Here is a 15,602-nt window from a genome sequence, read left to right on the forward strand (position 1 = left end):
AAAGCCGTATATGGAATGTGTGCACTGGAATGTGCACTCTTCATCCACAGAAATAAGTCCACAAGTTGTAGTTAAAAAGTTGAAATAAAAATGTCAGTGGTCCATGGTCTGACAACAAAAAATGATGTATCATACAGAAGTGGGTTGCCTTCATAATGTTGGAAAAGGAGTAAATAACAAAGTGTTGAGAAGTACCTAGGAATCAGAGTAGGGCAGCCTTCATTTGAGTGAGTACTTTTCCCTCTGGCAAGCTCAAAGTCGTGTTTGAGATCTGAGCCTTCTTATACTGCAACAACTGAAGATTTTCTGCCTAGAAACTGCTCATCACACCCTCAGCATCTTTTCACAAAGGGTTTGCCTGCCTGGAATGGAGCAGGGTGACAAGTGTTAGCATCAAACCCACTTAACACATTTCCAAAGGAAGAAATAGGACATGGTATTTCAGAAAAAAAAAAATCCCATTTTTAAAAGATATTATAACATCTTATTTACACCAGTGGTCCTATACAGCCAGAAACATTACCTTTTTTTTAAAAAAAGGCCCTCTGGTTAACATTGATGTTATCCACCAAAGCACCCATTTTGAAACCTGCATTTGGCCTTTTCTTGGGCCCAGTGTTTGTTGCTGCTAATCTTGCCTTTGCTATGCTAAATCCATTAAGCATGCCACACAAATATCAAGTCTATCCATCTTTCTAGAGAACTTTATAATAATAAGAATTAGCACCCATCAAAGCAGCTTTTAATAAACATGACTGACAAGAGAAAGAAAAGAAAATATGGCAAATTTTTAAATTATATTCATTATGGAGAATGAGGAAAATTACTTGAAACTTATTTAATTCAGTTAAAGATCCCAAGGAAGGCAATAAAAGGAGTATTTATCTGCAGCAGAAAACTTGCCACTTGAAAGCAGTCAAACATTCTCTGGGTGAGCATGTTTTGCAAATGCATGGTCTCACATAGGGTCATTACAAAGCTCCCAGCTTTGCTGCAAGAGGGAGCTGGGTGCGAGATGAAATCAGAGGGGGAAGCTGGTTCTGGAGAGGAGGATTTGTGTGGGGATTTTCTGAATTGCCATCTGCAAGAGTCCTCACACCAGCATTTCTTAAACCAAACATTTCAGTTTGAAATCAGCTTTTTCAGAGAAAAGTCAAAGCATTATGCAAAAAAAAAAAAAAAAAAAAAAAAAAAAAAAGAGAAAAGAAAAGAAAAGAAAAAAAAAGTGAGAACTGAGAAATAAGTGCTTATCTTTTTCCTTTCTCATGGAATTTTACATATAGGATTACAAAGGCTGTTTTCCAAGCAGTCATCGCACTGCAGTAGAATTGGGTGTGAGATGCCAAGCTGGGATGCTCAGCCTGAGCCCTCTTTTCTTTGTGCCTGCCAGATAAAAGCAGTGGACAATGGCCGGCCCCAAAAATCTTCAACTGCGCGTCTCCATATTGAGTGGATAAAAAAGCCGGCGCCCTCGCCCGTGCCCCTGACTTTCGATGAAGCCTTTTACAACTTCACCGTCATGGAGAGCGACAAAGTGACAGAGATAGTGGGGCTGCTGTCTGTGCAGCCCTCTAACATCCCCCTCTGGTTCGATATCGTTGGTAAGTTGGGAGCCAGTGGTGCAAGGAGGACGCCCCAGAAGCAAACCATCTATCTGGCTGTGTGGTTTTGAGCGCAAGAAAACTAACCATGAAACTGTCTCCCCTCCTCCCCCCCCCCCCACCCCCCAGTTAAATCCCTTTTCCTAATGATGAAATGAAAATGCTGTTTTAATATAGTGATAACAGTAATAATAATATTCCTGCTTTTGTTATGATTCCTTAGCTAAGCTTCAAAAAAGCGCTGTATGGCTGAATTGTTTTTTTTTCATACTATGTTATTTACTGCAATCTTAATGTTGTCTGTCATTTAAATTCTATTGTCATACTTTGCTAATCTCATTTCTAAATGTATTTATGGTACTTAGACTTGCTGTCCTTCATTTCTCTCTTTCTTCACCTTTTTTTCTGCATTCTGTTCTTTTTTTTCTGCTTCCGACTGCCCTGCTTCAAGGTGGCAAGCATGCTCGAGAGATGTTCTATATTCTACAGACAGCTTGTGGGCAGAACTGTTCAACAGAAGGTACCCTTAGTGCAAACACATTTGCTAAAATACAACTATCCAGGCTGCCTTTTATTTTTTGCAAGTTTTTTGAGACAATTTATATTACATCTTTCATAAGTGCCTGTGACAGGATGCGATGCGACACATGGATGTGCTGCATTTCTTTCTATGACAGCTTTTACCATATTTGTGTCCAATTATTATCATTTTATTCACGGATTTTCCACAGTTTATCACAAATAATTAATTCAAACTTTTCACAGTCCAGTGCCATCCATTTAACTGTGAAACAGAATGGGATGCCTCAACATATGGGTTACAAATGGAGCCACCAAAAGTTTGTCTTGAATGCAAGCTGAAACAGAGAAATGTGTTTTGATGTGAGATTTCAACCACAAAATTGCCTTACATAGAATTGCTTATAAAAATAGGGAGGGAGAAGCATCCTTAGTAAAAAGGAGGAGAAGCCACAGAAGTCTTAAAATCATGGGGAAATGCCATTAACTGCCAAAATGACAGGGAGCAAAGGGTCTTGCTTGGTTGAAGCAGAGAAATGGGAGTCAATGTTCCTCAGCATTTCTTCCCCATTTCTGCTGCTGATTCAGTTAATATCATTTAAAATAACTCATTTAACATCTCAAAAGTGAGAATTTCCCCTGGAAAATTATTGTGCTTCTTAATATTTGCAGATGCTTGTACGTAATGTTAGCATACCTTTGGATGTAAAACAGTGCATCTGCACAAAGTGTAGTTATTTAAATGAAGGGTTATAAAGCAAATGCTATATGAAAGATTAGAGAAACAAAAAGCCTTTGCCATGGACTTAGCGGAAAGTGTGCATCAGCAGTCTTTATTTGCAGGGATTGAGCCTGGCTTCCATTTCAGCATAGTTATTTGCAAATGGGTTTAGCCAAAAGGAAGGACAGGGACCACAGGAGAAAGGGTCTGTCGGAGTCATTTTCAGCCACCTTTTATTGCCAGTTTGTGCAGATGAAAGACAGAAGCAGCACCATTTCCTCTCTGGATTTGTAGCACGGTTTCTGATGTGCCAATCATATTGAAATTAAACCCAAAGCTACTACCATGTTCTGGGGTTCCTGCTGGTCCCTGGGGGAGGACAGCATATGTTTCCTACAGTTTTCCTGCCATTTCCTTGGTTGCTTCAGTATGCTACATGCAGTTTATTAGCTAATGTTTACATTTCCATTCCCTTCCTCACTGACCCTTTCCTCCCAGAACAAATCCATCTTTTTTGATGTTATTGACAGGTTTTTTCCTCTTTGAACCTTTTGCTAGACTTCTTTTCGTCCTTTCCATGGCAACTTGACCAACTCTCATTAAAATGCTGCCCTGAGGGAAGTTCCTGCTCTTCTGCTACATTCTTTTTCATTATTAGAGTCACTTTCAATCAAGCAACACCTTATAATGATATTTGATTTTTTTTGCCTACCAAACAGAGATGATAGGGAGAACATAGGAAATTTTAGCCTCTGTCATTTAATGTGGCCTTTGTGCCTAAACTAGTTCAAATGGTTTAGAAGATTTTCCCTATTTAAACAATTCTAATGGTTTCCCTGTAGGCTGTAGCTTCAGAAGTTGTAATGTGCTGCATCACTGCAGAGGTCACTGAGACAGAGCTTTGCTAGATTTAATGAGAAATCGGTGACCCTGACCATCCAGTTTGGATCTGCTACCATATGAATGTTTTCATTAAATATTGCTGCTGTTACGAGTAATAGTACTACCAACAGCACCCATTTCTGCAACAGGAATGGCCAACAATCCTGGGCATGCAGAAGATCCTATTGTTCCAGGCACTCAGCATGCAAGGAGCAAAGACAAAACCCATCCTGAGAGTTTTACAGACAGAACATTTTGTATTTAGATTACCATTGCTGCCTTTAGCCAGTGTCAAACCCCACATTTTTAAATTTGTTCTTTGATATCATCAACATTGAGGTCTAGTGCAGAAAAGCCCAATGAGAAATGTGGGATATTTGTAGAAGTTAATTGTCAGATATAGAAAGCTGTATGCAACTGCTGATGCCAGAGATTGGTTTCTGTGCTGCTGTAAAATCAGACCTGATCCTGCTCCATCTGGTATTTCGTGATTCTGTACCTCTGTGCATAGTTCACAGTAATGTCAACAAAACCCCTGAAGGCTTATGTAGAGGCATGGTTTAATATAGAGTTTGCAGCTTGACCTTTATCTTTATGACCTTTTCAAACTAAATGGGCATTGGAATTCCAGAGGATCTCTTTTTTAATGCATAACATGCACTTTCTCCCAGCTGAAAAAAAAAAAAAAAAAAAAGGGAGAGCAGATGAAGTTCGGCTATGACGTGTTCTGTCTGCCTAACTTTGCACCTTAATTATATATACGTTAGGTAGCTGTTTACGTTCTTGAGTTAATCAGCTGTAAGAGAGGAAGATGCCATGCAGGCAGGAAGGTTATCTTCCACTGATGGACTAGAGAAGAACAGGATACTTGCATGATTGTTTGTTTCTTTAATTTGGAATAGTTGAGATATCATACCGGTTTCTGTTTTCAGACTGCATTCAATGCCATTCTCAATTCATGCAGATCCCACAATGTGAAAGACATAAGTGTAAGTTGTATCAGTTGTATTGAATTTATTCAGTCACCAATAAGAAGCTAATTTTCAATGGGAACTCCAAGATAAGTCAGAGATCTTTATTTGTACCAGGTAAATTGAGCCCTTTCTGGTTTTTCCTTTGTTCCTGATGGGAATGGGATGACTACTTTAACACTGGAGCTAAGCTGCATGGTGCTAGTTTTTGCTTAAGTAGCATGTTGCACAACATCTCTCTGGTTCCCCAAACAGTCCTCCCTCTATCTTTGCTTCCTCCTCCAGCCTGTGCCTTTATAACAGCAGCCAAGCTTTGAAAGCACATCAGAACATTTTACCAAGCGTGCTTAAATGCCAATAATTTTAATATCTATTAATTTTAGTTAATCGTCCATTTAATTCATAATGCTGCAAGTTTTCATTAATGTCAAAAACATGTAGCTTCCTAGCCTTCTTTGAATAATCTTCTCTGAGAAATATCTAAAATACCCTCCTGATTTCTTTCTTGTTTTTTATGCCTTTGCTTTCAGCTTCTAAGCAGCAAACTCAAGGCTTTGACTCTCTTTACAGTAGTTTTATCTAAAATTCAGTCTACATTGCTTTCTTCTTAGTATGATGAAGTACATAAAAGAATGAATATTTGCCTGTCATTTTACTAATATTTATTATGTTATGATTTTAAAAAATCTGTAGTTGAATTTTTATTTCTTGAGACAGTCATTAAGTTTATTTCATCTTCTTTGAAAACAAAAGAAATGAAAATTTTGGCTTCGCTTCTTTTTCTGAAAATCCTAGAGGTACTTCAGCCTCACCTCTGAGTTTCAGGGTGAATTAGTTTCCTGTGTTTTGCTCTGATTCTCTTCGAGCAATGTGAGAATTGTAGCAATTCGCTCAGTTTATCATCCCTGTTCACTGCTGTCAGCTTTTTAGGGACAAGACAAGTAAGAATCTTCTCTGCACTGACAAAATGTGGTTTAGAGGACTGTTCTCTAAATCAGATAATCTCCCATATTTCTCTTCTTCATTTTTCCATCATGGCATGGTGGGCCAAATGAGACTTGTGTGAGTATATCCATATATTGTGGCTCTATTAAGTTTGAACATTGTGTGCTGTTTGCTGTCTACCAGTGAAGGAAGACTCCTGCCAGGTTTTAGCAGTGTTTGAATTGGGGATGATCTTCAGAGCTCAGTGTGATCCATCTTTGCATCTAAGACTGAACAAGTCTGATTCTCTACAGTCTTCAGATATTTCTGAGCTGGTATTCAATCCCAGCCTTTTTGATCGTCCCACTGGAAAATGTGGAAAAAGGTCCTCATATGGGACTCATTTGCCTACAAATCCTCCAGATCTGCTGACATGTTTTCTTCTCAGAGGAGAAAATTATTTTTCCCAGCAGCTTGATCCCATCCTAAAGTGTGTATCAGCAACTAATAGGAACATGGGGAGGCTCACCATCTTATCAAAAAGGAACCACATCTAGGAAAAGCCCTACCAAAAAAATTAACTGCTTGCAGAAAAATGCAATATAAGAAGAATATGTTTGAAAATTAAAAACCCCAGCACTGAAATTAGATGGGGACAGAGATGCAGACCCACATCCTGTGGGAATGCAAGATCTGGATTGTGTCTTGCCTTAGGCAAATTCTCAAGCTGACCCCAGAAATCTCTTTTGATAGTTCAAATTTTCCTTGGCCTGTCCATTGCATCTTTCTTGTAAGCCTTGCAAGTGGTTTCAGTGGTTTGGAGGTTTTTAGGTATCTGTTTTATAAGAAGGAAAATTAATTCTCTCCAAAGTATACAGGACTTTTGTCAGAAGAAAAATTGTTCACAGTGACTATGAAGCCAAGAAATAAGCTAAGAATGCAGGTAACAGTCTGGATTCAGACAGAAAATGTAACCAACTCTATACCAAGTATACAGCTTAGAGTCTGTTGGCTCAGAGGTGTCTCAGTTCAATTTCTTGAGATCTCCTTCCTAACTGTACTATACCATATATTGAAATTAAAATAAAGGCTGTTCTAGAAGGTTGTAGTGAGGGCCAGCTAATAAGATCTTTTGCACCAGGATCTGTTTCTACAGCTGTACTGATCACAGCTGGAATTGGAAAATCCTATATAAACTGTAATACACTTTTAGACCACATAAAAATTACTAGTTTTAAAAATTACTGGTTCTAAAAATTAATGCCTTCCAGGGGTTATGCAAAAGCATTAAGATCAACCTCAGGAAAGTAAGGGTGGAAATCATCTCACTTAACTTTAGGGGTCCAAAGTGTAGATGCAACTATCTCCTAGGTGACTTTGGGAATCTTAACAATCAATTAGAGAGAAAAAGTACCTTCTACATGAATTTTTATTATTCCAACATGATAACTCTTCTCATCCAAAGATGGCATTTAAAGTGGATGTGGACTTTGCATAAAATCATATTCAAAGTGCTTCAGTCTAATCAGATTATTTTAAGGGAACTCTTTAAACTGTATTGAAGATGTATCAGCATTACACTTTAGCCTGAAATGATACCACAGACAACAGCTAATCCACATCTCTCTGGGGTTATTCAGTATTAAAATGCTTTCTCAGGACAACCTGTCTAGCCAAATTGTCAGTTCAATCATCTTGCTTTCTTTGTCACTGATTTTCCCAAAGTGCCTGAGGAACTCACAATGTATTATCTTCATTTGGAATATTTCTTTCCTAATGCAATTGCAAGCACATTAGCAAAGACAGCTTCTACGTATCTTGTATCTGAAAGCAGGGTTTAGAAGACAATAAAAATGAAAGCATGTGCCGAATGCTGGAAAGTGGAATAAGTAATGAAAATTCACATTAGTAAAACTGAGCAGCTGAACAAAATGTCATCATCCTTAGCTCTCTTTCATCTGAAGATTGTGATCAAAGAAACTGTTAAATGGACAATAGTAAAATTGTTAAAACTGATCTGTGGGAGCTTACGGCACAGCAGACAAGCTCACTTCCAAAGGGTTGTTACAGACACAGCGTCAGGCTTTCAAAAACAGCCTCCAGTACCCCAGAAGCCAACACCTTCTCAGCTGTCACCTCCTAGGGCCTCAGCCCTCCAACCTCTACATGGGAACCTTCAGAACGAAGTGGTTTCATGTGGAGTTCCCAGCTGCAAGAGTTTTGAAGAGAAGATTCCCGTTTGCTTTTACACAACAATACCTCTCTCTGTATGCAACTCCAGCACCCGTCTTTCTAAAATGATTGTGGTGGATGCTTCAGTAGGCCTTGCATGGACTTAAAACATCTTTAAGACTCTTAATGTTTAAATTTTATAGCATTTTAATGCAATTCATTAATTCTTCAGTGCTTAGTGCTGCTTCAGAAGCATTTATCATATGAGGACCTGTTTGGAGTGTATACGGAGGCCTAGGAGCAGACAAACCATTTGCAGACTGCCTCTAGTACTGCATGTGAGAGGCAGTATTCCCAGAAGTTCATCCATCTGCATGGTTCTTCATCTGACCATGGTCTGCTAAAATGTAGAAGACTGAATCATGAATAATTCAGAGTTTCACTCCAAAATAGATTATAATCACAAATCTCACTGCAGGATGTTCTCTGATCCATCTCTGCCTCAGTGTTTGATGCAATTTCTGCCTTGTTTAATAGAAGATGATTCAGTGTAAAATGAACTGCATTGCCTGGTTAGTTACAGGTGTAGGCTGGGGTGGCTGGCAACCAAGATTAATTTGTTTGTCACTGGACCATTTTGGAAGATGCGAATAATGTATAGAAATTCACATGATGGATTTACTTCCTCTTTTTGGGAAGAATATACTTCACTTAATGGAAATGGTTTGAAGAAGTTAGTTTATTTGCAGTAAGTAGACTATGTGGTGCCCTGAAAACCCAGCTCCGAGCCAGCAGAAGGTCATTTAAAACATTTATTGCTAATCCTTCCATGTTACTTCTTGGAAGTTTTAAAGGCAGGGTTTTTTTGGAAGTGTGTGCCAGTTGATAGCATGTAATTTTTGATTGCTCATTAAGATGGTTATTAAGCATCTCAAAGTATAGAATTGCACTTTGTTTTCATGGTTATCAGTATGAAACATTCTCTTTGTAAAGTGCCTGCTGTCCCAAGGCTAGTTTCATTTCAGCTGAGATTTTCTTGCATGAATCTCAAGCTCTTTTCTTCAAAGGAGGTTTTCATGGTGCAATTTTTCTCAAGTAAATCAATTTAAAACATTAATTGGGAGAGAGAAACTTTTTCTTCCAGACTAACTTTAAAAAAAAAATTAAAAGGGCACCAAAGGTATAATAAATGTCCAAATGCCTTGCTATTGCTTAAATACAGCTGACAGAATGAGGGTAAGGAATAAGCAATGTTTCTATCCGCCATAAATGACAACAGATCCAGTGGCAGTGTTTTCCTGGAAAACTACAGCTTCTTCAAATCTATTAGGCTTAGACTGTATATATGTACATACATCTATTCAGCATGTGGAAGTCTGATGGCACATCTGAAATTGCTACATTTGGATCATTTCAGTGGCAGGAAGTTCACCAATACTGCCTTTCCTCTGCAGCAGTCACCTGCATTCTTATTTTTCCTCCCATTTTTTCTACCCATCCTTGAATGTCTTTCAAGGCGAAAATGGTCAGAGTAGTGCTTCTTCCTCCTTGCCCTTTCTTCCGCCTTGCAATAACCTGTGCAAAAAGTAGAAGTGAGGGTTCTTCACATTGAGGAACTCAGGGGCTGTGATTTTGCTGTGTTTCCTCTTAATCTTCAACTCTTTCAAGTGCCAAAATCTTCTCTCACTAAGTGCATGACTGCTTCTGAGAATAATGTCAGTTCCTGGTCAGCAAATCATGCATGCATACATGAGAGCATGGAAGACTCTCCTCTTCTCTACTCAGTCCCTAACCCTAAAATTTCAAGAGCCATTTTGTGACACTTCGAGCCATTCACATATATCTCTCTTTATATATATTTCACCAGAGTTAAGTCAATGGGATGGATTTTTTTTTACCTATGGACCTCATCTCAAGAGGTTTCAGCAGCTGTTACACAAGTCTTGTAACCAGTGGGGTTTGAAAGGCTTTTCATCTCTGTAGAGCTAGGTTGGCATTGAATTGCTGTGTCGTGAATATACCTTAAGAGTTTGTCTGTCAGCAGTGTTGAGTCCCACCTCTCCCTGTCCCTAGCCTCCAAAAATTTCAGACTCAACTAATACTAAATTACACTTCATAGATGAGTGAGTAAGAAAACAGCTTATCAGCAGGGAGTGTGTGCTTTGCTTTTGAAAATCATGAGTGGTTCAAATTTATAAACTATAGCTGTGGCTGACAAATCTTGTAACCTTTCAATCTGAAATTATGTTTGGGATTATATTATTTATAGCCTTCTTTTATTTATTAATAGATTTTTTCTTTTCTTTCTTTCACTCAGCACTCAGGAGGGTTTTCCCACTGCTGCTTCATTCTGTGTGTGACAGGAATAGGGGATGTTAGTATTAGAACAGTGCTTTGTGAGGGTGGGTTTGTTTTGTTTTGTTTTGTTTTTGTGTTGAAAAAAATTTAGGTTGTATTTTTTGTATTGAAAAGAATTTAGGTGTATCCTGTCAGATGTATTTGAATAATTCCTAAAAGACTGGCAGGATTTGACCTTTGCCGCCAGTAATTATCATTGTCCTTGGTATTGATGTAAAAAGTCCTTATTTGCATTTTTTAAATATATTATGATTGTAATTTTTAAAAACTCAGATGATGATATTTGCACCCAGAAGGATCAGTAATGATTTCCTGAAAGTAAAATTTGTAGAATAAGACCCTCCTGAAATGACTTTAATACAAAAAGATAATTATTCTTGTTTGTTATTCAAACTACAAGGGCACACACCTTAGGGGCTTATAGCCATTTGATTCTTTTTATAGATTCGGCTATAGTTTACTTAAATGTACTACTAGATTTTTATTCTTTCTTTTTGGCAATGCATTTTAATGATGTCTCCTTTTCAGTATACAAAACTGTGCTTTGAAATATAAATGAGTTACGAACAAAGAAATATCACTAGACGTACTGTGTATGCTAAGAGAGGCCATTAAGATGGATGACACTAAACAGATATGCCCACTTTTTAAGAAATACTTGCAATGGAAGTTTTCAAGAGATGGCTAATTTGATTGTATTTTTGTGCAACAATTAGGAGGGAATTACGATAGTTCTTTCGACGTGGAGAAGGGAATGGGCAGCATTGTCATTGCAAAGCCCTTGGATGCAGAGCAGAGGTCAATGTATAATATGACTGTGGAGGTCACCGATGGAACAAACATTGCCACAACTCAGGTAGAATATCACATTCCTTTCTTGGCAAGTTGCTCATTTGTTACTGGAATGTATATGCTATAAAAATTAATAATTTTTCCACTCAAGTGAAGTTTCATCCTTTGAGACCACCAATAACTAATGGAGGGGATATTTTTCAGAGCCTTTCCATCTGGCTGTAAAGAATCGGCTGTTGAATGTTTCAAAGCGTTATTTCTCCTTTTGTTCTCTTCCTGCTCACATGAAAGTAATTTGCCTTCCTCCAGCTGAGGGAGTCCCTATCACAGGCAGCAAAGCCTAGATTTTGACAATTGTGTCAGTCCATAATGGTCCAAAATACAATAGTGCTTCCGTGGTGTTGGGGAATATTGCTATTGATTGTGTTAAATGGAGTTTATACCTCTCATCCTCCAAAGACCCAAATGTGGGACACAAGATCAATTGTTCAGAAAAGAAATTGTTCAGAGGCAAAACTTAAAATTCAAAGAATCCCTCCTTTAGTGTCACTGCCTGTGATTACACTGTCTTCTGCAAAGCAGCCTCACTGAACCAGGCTTGCTTATCAGGCTCTTTGCCTTAAAAGTTGGGTCAGATAAATGGGATGGGCTGGGACAATGCTGGCTCTGACACATCTTTGTAGGAGGGACCCTGACACAGAGCCTAGGTATGTGCTCAGTGGGAACCAGTCTGGATTTGGGTCATGGCACAAGGACAGGGACTCTGAGGTGCAAGTGGCACCAGGAAGACCTCAAACAGCAAAATCCTTTGATATGGAGTTGTTGGCTGTAGATTACTTAGGGCCTGAAATTCCAGATCTGAGTTACTGCCCAAGTGTAAATGAAAAAAATACCTTTGTGGTGTTATTTCCTTCTTTGTAATGCAGAAGGAAAGCCTGAACATTTTTTATGTTTACATATATGCATGCACATGCAGATGCTTCTGTTGTACCTTGCCTTTTTGCTCAGACACTTTGGATGAAAATCTGTATTCACTGAGTCACAGCACCAGTTTCCTGAGAAACTGTTAAATCATTGAGTGCTTTCTCAATCTGAATTCCTGTTTATATATGCTGTTTATAACCTTGCACTAAAATGTCTGATGTTTTCTCCAAATAATCCACCCTTGGTAAGAAAGCAACATTTGATAGTAAGTTAGGTGGTAGGAAATCCACTGTTTTTCCTGCTAGTTTCAGAATTAATTGCATCTCTGCTAAAAACATCCCTTATTTTAAGCTTGATTATATCTGGCCCATGTTCCCTGTTATGCCTTTCTCTGCTCAATTAAGGAACTCTTTAAAACCCACTATTTTCTTCCCAGGAAGGCATTCACAATACTCAAATCACCTCCCATTCTTCCAGTAGACGAACAAAAGAGAATGACTGACCTCTTTATATTCCCTTTCCATAAGGCATTTTCTTCAACTCTTGAGTAATATTTTTTTTTGTTATGCTGTGTTTTTCAATCTTGGCTACACTCTTAGTCCACATTTCAGATGGTGTTGAATACCTAATGTGACCTTTTTTCTTTCTTGCAAACATTTCAGCCAAAAAAATATTAAAAAGCTTAGGGAATTTCAAACATGTTGGATTAAAGTAATTTCTCTTCTTGTGGATATTGTGTTTATTGTTTCTGCTGCTTTTGATTTAATAAATTGACCTATATAACAGTCCTCAAAACCTAGTTGGATGAAACCCCTACATTTTTAATTAAAACATATGGTAAAAACATATTTCAGTAAAGCTGTTGCATTCTAAAAGAAGCCTGAGCATTCTTTTTAACAGTGATGTGACCCATTTAGGAATGTAAGATAGTTTCAGATTGCAACAGTATAGCATTAATAATAATCACTGGTGGGTACAGACCCTTCCCTGCCCCATGTTTTTCTCTCTGTGTGGATACTGTTTAATTATTTAATTGTGTCCAGGACATCTGAACATGTGTTTCTTTTGGTCTTCACACCAGAGATTTCAAAAGAGATTGCGATCTGAAAACTGCCAGAATTGCGGCCTTCCTATTTATTGCTCCATTTTGCAAAACTTTCCTACTGTATTTTTGGCTATACTTTGGAGCGTTTGACTACCATCCTCATCTTAATTTCCTTTTAGAAAAATAATTTTAAAATGTAAAACTGATAGGTTTAATTAAAGAATGTCATAGAATAGATCATTTACTGATAACTCCCAGTGGCCTTATTCTGAGTTTTGACAAAACCAGCGTTTTAAGTATTTTGTTCTATGTTCACAGTGCCACCTGCATTTTTAACTGTAGCTGCAGGAAGTTATGGTGGAAGACAAAGCAGATAGAAAGCAATATTATAAATGCATCCCCTTGAAAACAATAAAATAATTTAAAGGCCTTCTCAAAGTATGACAGTTTATTATGAAACAGCTGATGATCACCATGTGCAACAGAACACTCTTCCTTTTTTTTCCACCCCAGCTGTTTTCCTTTATCTCTTCCTGGTCAGTTGGAGGTGGTAAAATACTGCATAAAAATGCCAAAGATTTTTGTTTGGGTAACATGATCCCTGGCATGGACTTGCTGAAGTTTCTTCAGCAATGTTCCTGCATGCCTTAAACTCCGATGAACTGTTCACTTCCTTCATGCCTTACTCTGCACACGGTTCATTACTGTACCATGAGAGGAAGGAAATAATTTTGATTTAAAAGTTACATCTGTTGTAATAATGGTTCATTGTTGTGAAAAGAGGCAAAAAGAACATAAGCAGCATTAACAAAAAGTAAAAAAAATTTAAAACTTTCTGTGTAACCAAAAGCCTACTTGTTTTGGGCATGATCAAGGTTTCCAAAAGAAATGCAGTCTCCAAAGTGAGAACCAAAGTGCCAGGACTTGTTGAGCCACTGCCGCTCACCATGCTGCCCATCCATCTAAGCCCAAACCATCCAGGCAGCAGTTGGGATGGGAAGGGATGGAGGAGAAAAAATACAAAGAAATGTTGACTTGTTTGATTTATATATTTGAAGTGTGGGTATAAAACTTCAGTCACGGTGATTAACTTCTAGAATGACTAAGTCTCCTGACTTAGCCAGGGAGAGCTTTTGCTTTTTCCCTTTCTTTTATCCATCATTGCTTGAGGCCACGGGGTTATTTATTAAAGGCTGAAGGCATACGTTTGCTCTCAATTCCCACGAAACACAACTCCTGCAGCTGCCGAGTGAGCTCTTGGCCTTGCAGAGGGGTTGGGGTTTCTGTATCCCATGTGCTGGAGAGAGAGCTGGGACAGCAGCTCTGTGGAGTGACTCTGCTCCCTGCCACAGCCATCACCTCCCTTTGGGCTGCAAAAGGGTCTTGTGCCCTTGCTTGAGTAGAGAGAGGTCTCTCCCCGCAAAGAACCATTTTAATGGCATCTAAATGCCTACTTCTGCCACGATTTTGACTCTGAAACATTACAATTTCTCACGGTCACGAGTCAGGTTTATCCCAAACCCCTTTTTTTACTTAACAACTCCTGATCTTTTGCATACAGGCGCAACAGAGGAATAGAATAGCATTTATTTGCTCGTAGTGCATACTCTTGAATTTTGCAAAAATACCCAGAGAAGCAGAGGGGAATCATTGAACAGTACAGGGGGGAATCATTGAACTACCATATAAGTTATTATAATGTTTCAGTTTTACTGAGATTGTTGTCCTAGCAGATAATTATATTTTTCTAAGAACAGCCTCTGGAGTGATGTTACTATGTGAAAAAGATGGTTTTACCCCTTATTTTCCTACCCTCTCCTTGTTTCTCATCATCATAACTGCTTTAGAAAATACATGTTAGAGCATAAAGCTGTTCTTCCAAGCTAGCAGGCAAAAAGCTCCTCAGTTTCACTTATTGCAAAACCACCTATTTCTCAGTAGAATAGGCACTCAGAGGGTAACGTGCAATTCCCTCTGAAAAGTTCTTGCAGATCAATACATGCTCGCTTACAGTACCTTCTGCTGGAGCCAACCAGACTGGAAGAGCAGACAGAAGATATTGCTCATTGCCCCTTTCTGTGTCTCCTTGCAGAACGTTTTGGAATTTAATTTATTCTTGTGCTGAGGATTGACTTTTAACTCTGAGTTTCTGTCTCACCTTTCAGAGATCACCTTTTCTTTACAACATTTTTTTTAAGAGGAGCTGATCAGTCACCCTGAGTGAGGGTGGTTCTCTTAAATGAATGGTGAAAAGCTCTTCTTAGAGGACCATGTCCAAAACATAGATAAGACATTAGAGCCTGCCAGAAACAATTCTGGGCTGTGCATTCTTCTAGGGCAGAGACATGGGGATTCAATTCAGTTTTTTGCATTTGCTCTGTTGAACATTTCCTCCAAACTGTAACCAATCCAATCCTTGATTTTTTTTTTCTATCACATCCAGTAATCTCAGCACTGCCTTGCCTGTGAAGCAAGGATTTTCTTTCAATTTTAACATAACACAAAGAACACAGTAAAGTATGAATAACTGGCAACTGAGATTGGTAAGGAAACTGAATTTTTATGTTAAAGTTGGGGTTTGGAGGAAAGAAAAACTTGTCAGGAAGGTGAAAATAAAGCTATGTGGTAAAACTATTGAAAGCAGTATTAAATCAAAATAGGTTTCAAAACCTGCACAGAAGTGTAACCTGAGT

At 38.4% G+C, this 15,602-nt stretch overlaps 1 protein-coding gene across 2 annotated transcripts in view; it reads left to right on the plus strand.

Annotated features, from left to right (window-relative positions):
* FAT3 (FAT atypical cadherin 3) overlaps positions 1–15,602 on the plus strand; it is a 335,343-nt gene that overhangs the window by 225,458 nt on the left and 94,283 nt on the right. Inside the window, exons 7-8 of one of the 2 annotated variants that reach the window (XM_066175676.1) lie at positions 1,391–1,601; positions 10,865–11,004. In XM_066175676.1, the coding sequence (XP_066031773.1) occupies positions 1,391–1,601; positions 10,865–11,004 (351 nt within the window). The remainder of the gene's footprint in view (positions 1–1,390; positions 1,602–10,864; positions 11,005–15,602) is intronic. The other variant, XM_066175677.1, reaches the window with a different exon arrangement.

The sequence above is a fragment of the Chamaea fasciata genome, unplaced genomic scaffold (assembly GCF_029207755.1).
Source record: "Chamaea fasciata isolate MVZ Bird 193981 ecotype frontalis unplaced genomic scaffold, bChaFas1.0.hap1 SCAF_2, whole genome shotgun sequence".
NCBI classification, from domain to species: Eukaryota; Metazoa; Chordata; class Aves; order Passeriformes; family Sylviidae; genus Chamaea; species Chamaea fasciata.